General features: G+C 43.1%; 1 protein-coding gene across 2 annotated transcripts; it reads right to left on the bottom strand.

The window, feature by feature from the left end:
* Positions 1-3,030: 3,030 nt before the first annotated feature.
* On the bottom strand, positions 3,031-10,414 carry elovl4a (ELOVL fatty acid elongase 4a). Of its 2 annotated transcripts, none has more exons than XM_030392753.1 (7): positions 10,146-10,414; positions 8,981-9,063; positions 7,856-8,043; positions 7,599-7,679; positions 6,536-6,707; positions 5,265-5,392; positions 3,031-5,120 (listed from the first exon to the last, which is right to left on the bottom strand). In XM_030392753.1, the coding sequence occupies exons 2-7, from the start codon at positions 9,045-9,047 to the stop codon at positions 4,788-4,790; spliced, it is 969 nt and encodes a 322-aa protein (XP_030248613.1). In that variant the 5' UTR covers positions 9,048-9,063; positions 10,146-10,414; the 3' UTR covers positions 3,031-4,787. The 2 variants fall into 2 exon arrangements, with proteins under 2 accessions (XP_030248613.1, XP_030248612.1); XM_030392752.1 differs by having other exon boundaries at positions 10,151-10,412.
* Positions 10,415-11,023: the final 609 nt, after the last annotated feature.

The following is an 11,023-nucleotide window of genomic DNA, read 5'->3' on the forward strand; positions in this document are numbered from 1 at the left end:
AGAGAGTCAATTCTGCACAGATACAGACACATAGACAAACTGACATATACAAATGCTGATGTAGTCCTCCGAATCCTGTCTGCACAAACGCATACAGTGCATGTAGAGATGTATACACATTTTGCACGTCTAGCTGTTTTTTTTTCGTGCGTATGCTCTGTTAAGGAGTGTGAGGATGTATGAAAGAGCCCTGTTAGTCAAGACCAACATTTGAACAAAGGTAATAGGTGGATTGACATGAAACTGAAAAGAGATTACGCTAATGAGACATAAAACCAACACATAACACATGAACTGGCATACTGCCGTTATGCTACGGCTAAAGATGCTAAAAAGGCAAATCTGCCATTGAGCCCATTATAAAAGATGTTTAACGGATTGCTGCAGGGCATTTGAGTGCCAATCCTATTTTATACAGTCGGTTGTGCCAATGCAAAAATTGTATGTGTCAACCACAAGAGACTGGAGGGAAGGGCTTAAAACTGTTGGAAGGATAAGGAGACACCATCCAAGGGAAGGGTTGCTGATGGGGTCACGGTTTTCTGTTACTGAGTTGTGAAATTATTGCTCCGAGTTGAGGAATAACACAACCCTCATCCATGTAATACCCCTCTGCTGGTGGAGGCCTCCCACTCATAAACACTGCAGGAGGGGGAGAGGGGGGGGTTGCACACACATACAAATGTGTTTCTCAATCCTCTCTACCTATTACACACACACACACACACAAAACCACCCACTCTCTCACACACACTGAAACACTGTTTAATAGTTTATTGCGCCGGTGCCGTTTCACACATACCCAGCTGATTCAAAATAACGCAATTGGATGGGATGCAGTGGGTGGGGGTGGGAGGTCTTTGGAAGGATGAGGGAGTGAGGGGGGGTCAGACAGCTGCTGTGTACAGTTACCATGGAAACCTTTGTCTATGTGGAGAATTCGGCAGGGATGAGCAGTGTTATAGATTCAGTTTAAGATGTTAGTCTCTTTGTGGCTACCAAACAGAGATATGCCTGTAGCACAGTTATGTTTCTTTTTTTAAAGTATATCAGACAAGCAACTTATGACTCAAAACATGGCGGACGTGACCCCACCCTGTACCAGAACCACACCTCTATACTGCTGCAGACTTTGATGCCTATTTGCTATGAATGTGTAAAATGTAAGGGGTCTTACAAAATTATGTAAAAAATCTAATACTTTGATGATTTTAACTGGCAAAGAGACATTAATGGTGAATTATCGCAACAATACAACAGATATTTTTAAACCAAGATTTAAAGAAGTTTCTCTCTCAGTTTGCTTATATTGGCCCCAACAGTGAAGGCCTCAGAATCCATTGTGAGTAAAAGTATTAATACATATGATATATAATATGTAAAATGCTTAATCTCAAATAAAAATGTATGCATTTTTGTCTATATCTTTTTTGTCCCTTTTCAGAGAGTTAAAATATAGTATGCTGTTTGATATATATCACTGATGCATTACTATGCGAGCAGTGTTTTAATGTTGTAGTTGGTCAAGGTGGAGCTCATTTTAATGACTTTATCCTGTATATATTGAGTATTTTCACCTATGAAAAACATAATTGAATTTGTTCAACTTGTAGTTCCAGCTGCCAGATAAATGTTTTCATTAAAAAGACGTAAATTTTTTGTATCTCAAATGTGGAGAAATATAGAGGGGGAAGTATAAAGAAATAATATTCAAGTAAAGGTACCGTAAAAATGTACATTAGTACGGCACATGTACTTGCATGTATGTTGCCTTCTAACAGCTTCAGTTCATTTTAGAGCTTCTTCAATCTCGGTGCTGCCTGGTTGGAATGGTTTTGATCGTACACTGAGACAAAAGCACACTGATAACCAGACGGTTCAGAATTCACAGATCCCCAGTAATAATTTTCGAGGGGATTACATTTTTCCCCTCTTATCATAAAGCTTGATAAAGTTCTTTATCTTGAGGTGAAGTCATTTTCATAATTACAGTGGATGTCTGAGAACAGAGAGCAGACTGTATGATAAAGTGATGTTGGTGCACTGTAATGTAACCATGGTGCCCTCTAGTGTCAGAAACATACTCTGCATATGTTCCCGTTAACATTTAGGGCATTTAGCAGACGCCTTTGTGTACACTTAATGGCAATGACATGGCTTGTGGTACAAATAGTAGTTCAATTATTGGTCACTTAGGTGTGAGTTCAGATCATTTGATACCAGCGAGAAGCCTCTTAATGTTTTTACGTTCACCCAAATAGAAAAATTCAGTCACCCCGCGCTGGTGGAAAGTTGGTCGAAGTTTTGTATTCCACAAATAATTCCTGGAGCTTCACAGCAGAACAGAGCGGCAGCATTCTCCTAAACAGCTGAATTGGATGGGGATTTGATTTGAAACATAAAAATAAAATAAAAAAGACTTCATACAGCTAGTCAAACTTAATCCAAGTCTCCAGAAGCCCAGATCTCTGCTAAGATAAAAGCATTAGCACTAACCCTGTCTGAAGAGGGTGCACAAGCTTGACCGTGTGACAAGTGTTTAAATAAAGTATTTTCATATCAGTTTGGGACATGGATTACTCTGGTGAAGCCACTTCATGGGGTTTCTTTTGTTTTGTTTTTTACATTGAAGCAACGTCCCCCTCTATTTCTGCTGTTGAGGAGAACGCTGCAATCTTGTTTTTGCTGTGAAGCTCCAGAAATGACTCAGAAGATATTTTACTCTAGCAGCGGTCAGATGTTTTAATTAGAAACCTTTTGATGTGTTCTAGATCAGTAGCATCTTTCAGTTGTTAGTCATGTCTCCAATGGCTTCCATGGTGTTATTTATTTGTTGTGTACTGTGAATGCAATGTCTTTATTGTTTGTAGTCTGTGTGAGCTGATTCCGTGGCAAATGAGTTTTTCCCCACAGGGATTAATTAAACTGTCTGATCTAATCCTGTCTTGATCCACAGAGAATGTAAGAAACATTTATATCCTTGTCGCAGAACCATGATGTAGACAGCTAAATAAAGCTGCGATGCATTTGTACTGTAGAGGCATTCAGTTTTATTCAATTTGAAGAGAGTTATGACACTTTAAAAAAAAAAAAAGAAAGAAAGAAAGAAAAAGAAACACAGAAGCAATGTGGACGTATAACTGTCCAAGCTAACAAGCTGGGAACGTCCCCAAATGCGCGGTGTACAAAATAGCACAATGTAATATGTACAACACAAAAAGAACACAAATACACAGACAAGCACTCTCAGCTAGATGGAAACTGGTATTTACATGAAAATAAATAGAAAGAACCAATAAATAACATCAAAATGCATTGGTTGATGGGTGACATAAAGCTGGATCTGCTGATATAGAGCCGGCAGCTGCTTCTATATACTACAGGCAGAGTAGTTATTCTTCATAGTGGTATAACATACACAGTCACTATAGAGGTTTCACCAGCTCTTTTTGTATATAAGTCTTTATCTTTTTAAATCCAAGTTTGTTCCCCTGATAAAGTTACATTCAAGCCAGCTCAGGACACGGTTTAATAAGCCTGAAAACATAGACACGAAAAAAGATATCTGATTGGAAATGGGAGGAAAGCAGCGCTTCAGCTAGGCTTGGTGAGGCTGATGAAAAAAAACCAAAAAAACGGCTTCACCGGCATGTAAGACGAACGACGACATCAGAGGGGATACGATATAAAAAAGACAGGTAAACATCTGCAAAGACAAAACTCCACCAGCTTGAGAAACATTGTCAGATCTGTCATTTCTCTGGATAATATTCACACTTTTCTGCTCATTACATACTAGTAGGGATATACAAAACCTGTCAAGGTTGTGTACAGAAATAGAAAAACGGGACCCTTTCATGACGTCCAGTAGATGTTTGTCCCATCGTAAACCAGTGATGGAACAATCCCATTTGAAGCCTCGAAGGGTTAGGAAATCTATTTTTCTCTATTTCTATGCACATCTTACCTCCGGATACTGGTTTATTTTCCTTCTTTAGAGTTGTGCGCTAATGGGGTGAAAGCTCAATGGTGAAACATGAATTTATTTTATTCTTTTTAAATAACAGACAACTCCATGTTCACAAATGAGTGGATAACTGCAGACGTGTCTATTCAGCAAAACGACCGTAAAACTCAAAAAGTCTCTCTCACGTAACGTCAATAATAACTTGAGGACAAAAAATGTCATGGTACTGTACATTATCGTCGGTTTTATATCTGTAGAGGTGGACAGAGAAAAAAAAAAGATATTAAACTGACATGTTTGTGCGTGAGTTATGGTGTGTATTCCTGTCTCAACACAGCAGTGATTGCTAAAAACAATGATATATAATTTTTTTTTCAAGCAGCTCAGCGCATTTAATGTAGCTTTCCCAGCGTGCCAAACGGGCCTGGTACACTGTCTCAGGCTCAATTTTTTAGTAGCTGAAAGTCACTTTCTGAACCAGATCTACGGTCCTTGGCACCACGATAAAGAGAGGGGAACACTAAGATCTATCCCGCACCAAACGCGACTGTATTTTGGGTTATTTGTGAAGACCTTTGACACCTCTCACTAACAGAATGACTCTCTCTCAACACAAGCCTGTCACACACTTTATCTACAACAACTCAGATCATGGCTTAAATAAACACGTCACACCTTAAAGCATCCGTCCGGCTAAATCTTCCTCAAGTTAAGTCTCTCACGTTTTAGCACGATCACCCTAGAACCCAAGGCCTTACCTCTCCTCTACCTTTCTCTCTCTCTCTCTCTCTCTCTCACTCTCTCTCTCGCTCCTCTTCCTCTAATCTCTTTTAGCCCTTCCTTTCCTCTTTCTCCTGCCAGAGTTCTCCTGGGGCTTCTCCTCTTTGCTGCCGGTCAACACTGCTCCGTTGGCGGCCTTGCTGAGCCCGTTGAGGGTCCCGTTAGAGAGGGCCTTGCCGGCTTTGGAGGAGGAGGTGGAGGAGGAGGCGTCGCGCCTGGGCTGCTGGCGGCGGTAGGTCTGGTAGTAGAAGTTGCCGAAGAGGATGATGAAGGTGATGGCGTAGCAGATGAGGGAGTAGTGCATCCAGTGGGGGAAGTCGCAGTTGACGTAGAGGGACAGGGCTGTGTGGCCGATGGTGACGTGGAACTGGATCTGAAGAAGGAAAACAAAATCGCATTTTTGCCTCGTGTAATTGTGTCAGACTTTGACAGTGTGAGATGTGAGGTAAGATGGACCTTCTGAAATGCTTTAAAGGGATACATTTCTATTCTGCCACGCAGTGAGGAAATGTCTTACCATCTGGATGATGGTCAAGTACTTCTTCCACCACAGGTACTTCTGGATCTTGGGTCCACAGGAGGCCAGGCCATAATACAGGTACATCAAGACGTGGATTGCTGCGTTCATGTGCGCACCGAAGAACGCTGCAAAGAGAAGACAAATCCAACAGTGACATTAGTTTTGTTACACACGTTCGGTTTCTATAAATCCTTAAACCCACAAATTGTGAATACATGACATCATTGAGAACAATTTTCCAGCTCCATTCAAGATAAACTATGCAGGAACTTTCCTAAGATGAATCACACACAAAAAATGTACAGACTCCACAAACAGCACTTCTCAATCATCAGGGGAGGCTGGAATTCAAGGGGGAACGTAGCAACCAGGTCACGTCGTCGTCTCCATCTCTCTCCCCTGCTCTCCGTCTGTCATGGAGGTATAGAGAGCAACATCTCTGTGCGTATGTTTGATCGAGGGAGGGACGGGGCTACAAACACACGCGCCGCAGAGAGGCTAACAGTGGGCAGGGTGATGTGTGCACTTTGGCTGCATTCACACAAAATCTGGAGGGTTGTGAAGCTGTGGGCGTGTGTGCTTTAGAATATAACCACCATGAAACAATCAGAAAAGGTTTTATTTCTCGGACTCACTGCTTCTATTTATTCACCCTCAAGCTTGGGCTCTAGCTGCTCGCTCTCTCTGATGAGTTTGCCCCGCGACCATTGAGCCAGGCGGAGGGGCGAACTTTGAATGGTGTAATTACAAATAGCAACCAACAAATCCTGCGTAGTACACCTTTAACACAACGAGGTTAACAAGAAACGATTCAGCACTGCAGTTGGATTATTATTTTTTTATGTCTTTGCAATTTGTTTCTCATGCTGATAGCATGGGTGGATTGTGATACATGGCAAAGGCCCCCCGGGGACAGACATGTTAGAGGCTCATACCACGAGATGACCAGAAATGCTCAATACGAGTGGACTTGGTTTTAGGACCAGGAGATAAAGAACCCCAGAGCTCTATGATTCTGCAGGGCTTCAGGGCCCCTCGACACCTGCGGGCCCCCGAGCCCGCGCTGGTGGATCCATTTTGTAATCCATCCATGACAGGGAAATGAATTAAGCCTCCACAAAAATGGGAAAACAGCCACGCAATTTAAGGTACACTTGCGTAAAGCACAGTATAGGTGATTGGTAAAGGAAATGTTGTTTGCTAACGTGTTACTTTATAGGCACACACAGGGCATGAAGTAGAGCTCTGCTGTAATACGAGGTACTCACACTGTCCTCCTGCCACCCACTTGATGCCGATCCACCAGAGCGTGAACATGGTGCAGTGGTGGTAGACGTGCAGGAAGGTAACCTGGTTGAATTTTTTCCTCAGAATGAAAAACACCGTGTCCAGGTACTCGATGCCCTTGGAGACAAAATACCACCACAGAGCTCCTGCCACCTGTCTCCGGCAGAAACATGAGAATGGGTTTGAAGGGAAGAGAAGGCAGGCGCAGGCGGAGGAAGGAAACGCAAAGAAGAAAAAAAAGACAAAGAAGCAATTTGAGACATGGAGGAGTTGCTCTTTTTTCTTGTCTCTTCTATTCTACAGCATCTTTAACCCCAGAGGTTACCTGAGGCCGACTAGACTGCGTCACATGTGCAACTACGTCATGGAGCAGAGAGAAGGAAGGTGAAACTGAACACCTTCAGTGATCCCCTCTTCCAGCTCGCACTTTTCTTTGATGACAGAAGCACGGTCCAAATGAACGGAAGCTGATCATGTTTCTAAAACCAGTCGGACTGGGGCTTCACTGGCACCCTCAGCAGGGGTTTCTTAATTATTCGTAGAGTAGAGTTACAGTAGAGCATGTTGCATTCGTTGTAAATAAGTCGAGGTGTCTTGTTCCTTTTGGTAACAAATTACTGCACACCTGGGCTGCACGACATGGTAATAAATATAACATACAGATATTCCAGTTGCAATATGGTTCACGATTGGTGGAAATGGTCAATTTTGCATTACAATTCTAATTTTCAATGAAAATACCAGTTAAGTCATGGTGATGCAGCATTTGTTGGGGTCTTAACTGAACATTTTGTTATCATGCTGTTTTGTCAAATACTTCAAAGTACAGCTCCTCAGTTTGGATGAAGCACTCAGCCATATTGCTATTTCAGTAATATCTCAATTAATTGTGCAGCCCTACTGCACACACACACACACACATCAGATGAAAGTAAGTTACATAACCCGGCAGGCCATTGTGATAAATGCTCCATTTCTATTAATACAACTGAGTGAGCGCATGTGTCTTTTATGTGTGTGTCTACAACTTCCCGCAACACTCACCCTGACTTCATTGGGGTCGTCTGAGTAGTCCACACGTTGACAAATGTAACTGTAGCTTGCCGACCGCGCCGCCATGAACAGCTGAAAATAACAAAAGAACATCTCCATTGAGCCACTGATAATAAATGACAGAATCACATAGTGAGAGTGACGACAGAGGAGCAGAAGGACACAGGGTGAACAGTATACAAAATCTAAGACTTTTGGTCATGTATTGCAGAGCCCTGGTTTGAGATGAAACTTTATTAATAGCGTACCTCTTTGAAGATGAAGAAGTTGAGGAAGACCATGCTGAAGTTGTAAACAATAAGTGTCTTGCGGAGCTGGAAGGGCTCTCTGTTCTTCATGTACTTGGGCCCCAGCCAGAGGAACAGCAGGTAGGAGGTGCTGATGGCCAGCGTGGGCAGGGGGTTGTCCATCAGAGGCCATTTCTCCACCCGCTTGTCTGTGGGACAGAGATGCTCGGAGCATTACATAACCATCCTTACTGCTCGCAGCACACTGACACAGTGTGGGTGCAGTGTCAGCTTATTTAAAGAAGAGTGCAGATCGAACTGGAGCCGAGGACAGGCGGCAGATTCTGTCCTGAGGTGACCTGTCTGAAGGTCAGCTTGGGGTAGACGCCATTGTTCAATGGTTCAAGTGACACTATCACGATGTTGTCTGTGTGTGTGAATGTGTTTTCTCCTGTGAGACGAAATAAACTGTATTCATCCCAACAGCACGTTTCATTTCATTGATTTAGCAGATGAATCAACACTGATTCCACTTCAGCTACAACAAGCAGGTCTCTGACTCAGTCTTTAAAGGAAGAACGTAGCTGAAGATGTACAAATAGTGTATACACACACGAAAATGTGTATTAAAGGATGAGTTCACCCAAAAATGAAAATGACATGCAACTTCTCGAGCATAATCTCCGGAAGGCCTCGAGATCCTAAATTTAAAAAGATGTGAACAGCACCCTCATCGCGCGGTCAAGCTCATGCAGACTGTGTGGTAACACTTTTAGCTTAGCAGGTAGAATGAAGAATTCATCTTAAAAGAGGGTGTAAATAACTTTTTTCATTAATTGGAATTTCCAGGCTTCAGGACCACACAAGATGTATTTTAGCCACATTGCATTTTTTTTTTCAGGTACTTTTTGTACATTTTACGAAAAATCTACTTTATTTCTTTTGGAGAATGCTGCGACAGTGGTTTACTGTGAAAAGCCAGAAGCGTTTCGTGTACTAATATGAAACTTCACCCAACATTCCATCGGCATGGGGGTGAGTAAAAACTGATTACATTCTAATTTTCGGTTAAAGGTATCCTATAAGTCACTTCTCGAATCTCTTACACTGACTCTCAGACAACACAAAAAAATACAAGAGTATTACCTGCAATAGTTAAGGTCCATTTGTAGAACTCTATGGTGTCGTTGATTAAATGTGTGACAATCTCCATGGCTGTGGCCGATGACCTTAAATTAAAGAGACAGGTGTGAGAAAGGAGGCCTCTGAACTGGCACCTTTTATTAAACAGAGCTGAATCCACTGAGCGAGAGATGGTGTCAGCATCCAGGAGATCAGTCATCAACACCATCACCCTGACCAGACTTGTTTGTTTTTTTTTAAACTGGAACATCATAATAATTCCATTTTTAAAATGATTAATCTGAAAGAAACGGACCCAGGCCAACAGACGGCCAGTTGCAGGCCTGGACAGGAGTCTGTGGCCCCCCGTGAGGCCATCATAGATGAGCTATAGGCTTCATTGCGCACAAAGGCTGGGAGCACCGGCCGGCAGAGCGCATCTGTCAGCAGATTTTTTTGGCTTGAGCACGACCACCAGCCAACCTGGTGGCCCTTATAATGAGGGGGGGGGGGGCGTGCCCCAAATTCACGTTGAAATGGGTCAAATCCTATGTAGTGGCAGACTGACGCATAGGCTGGTAAGCAGCGGAGTGCACAGTAGACACAGTGTGATTTAATGATCCCATGAGGATGACGCCCCTCTCTCTTTCACGCTCCCCCATTTCTCTCTCTCTCTCTCTCTCTCTCTCTCACACTTTCTCTTAATCTCGCTCTCCCCGCCCTCTCGCTTCCCCCCCATCCCTCTCTCTACCTCCCTCTGCACCCCCCTCCACCCCCTCCCCAGCCTGGAGCGGCTCAGGCGCTGCTGCAGCATCTGGTCCTGCACGCGTTCTCCCCTCATACACACTGCTCCGATGAAGAGAACAATACACATAAAACCTACCTCACTGTCCGAATAAACATTTAAACCACATGTTATTTCATAGAAGGCCTGGCCTCGTGTATTCACGGCAGCATCGTTCACCATCTGAATGGCGGATTTGCATTCTGCGGCATGCAGTCCGGCCTAACGAGGCGCTCCTGTTATCAATATGATTTTCCATTTAGCTGCTCTCGTCTCGGATCTAAAACACGACCACTCTCCATCAGAGCTCACATCAACCACACGACAGCGCACAGCACACAGCAGCCCATCACATCGACATGTTGGTCTCGCCTTCTCCTCCGTGCGGGTGAGGATGCTCATTACCTTACCGTGTCGGCGCTTTAAAGATCCGTCTATAATGACTTTCAATGCAAGGTCATGCAGTGTGCGTTATTCCGGCTTGTATTCGACTGAGCTGGATGTCTGTGAGGTGATGGATTGTTCCGTACACAGTGGGAAATAAACGGGCCACCGGACGAGCGGCGATGGCATGAATTTTTCGTTAAGGGACCACACTGGCCTCCACTGCGCGTCTGCTCCACTCAATTCCTCCTCCGAGCCCCACAACAGCAGCGGCAAGCCGCAGGCAGTGCGCCTCAGACTTCCGCTCTCAGCTTCAAAATAAAACTGCATCGACGCATGTTCTTATAGCACAGAAGAAAGTGAAATAACAGGACTATGTTTCAGTATCAAAACAATATTATATATTATTGCACTTATTTTGGCAGATATTGAACGATTTTAGCGGAAATCGTACTTTTTCTGAATAAAAATTAACAAAATAATGATAATAATGATAATAATAATAATAATAATAATAATAATAATAATAATAATAATAATGATAAAATAGAAATGAATTTGATGTGATTTTCTTGTCTGTTTGATAGACATAATTTACCTTTTTCAAAAACATCCAAACGCTTCATCTGTTTAATCCTCATCTCTACATTTAAATGTAAATTAAACGTAACAATTAATGAGTATATCGTTTAAGTATGTGACTGCTGAGTGTGGGAGCTCATGTTGTAGTGATTCATCAGGTCTCCAAACAAAATCCTTTCATTTGAAAACAGTCTCACCGTGTTTCCTGCCTGCGCCTCTCTGTCTGTCTCGAGCTTGACGCAGATCCGCTCCTTCGCTGACACTTGACTGCTGGGATGATGGAAAGATGCTACGCGCATGCGCACAGATGGAGGCGG

Source organism: Sparus aurata, chromosome 17 (genome assembly GCF_900880675.1).
Source record: "Sparus aurata chromosome 17, fSpaAur1.1, whole genome shotgun sequence".
Classification (NCBI taxonomy): domain Eukaryota; kingdom Metazoa; phylum Chordata; class Actinopteri; order Spariformes; family Sparidae; genus Sparus; species Sparus aurata.

Excerpts from the sequence above, each read along its gene's own strand:
- elovl4a (XM_030392753.1), bottom strand. The coding sequence starts at position 9,047 with ATGGAGATTGTCACACATTTAATCAACGACACCATAGAGTTCTACAAA. Across the intron at positions 8,044-8,980 it reads ATGGACCTTAACTATTGCAG|ACAAGCGGGTGGAGAAATGG; the intron begins GTAATACTCTTG and ends TCTGTCCCACAG. Across the intron at positions 7,680-7,855 it reads ACTTCTTCATCTTCAAAGAG|CTGTTCATGGCGGCGCGGTC; the intron begins GTACGCTATTAA and ends TGTTATTTTCAG.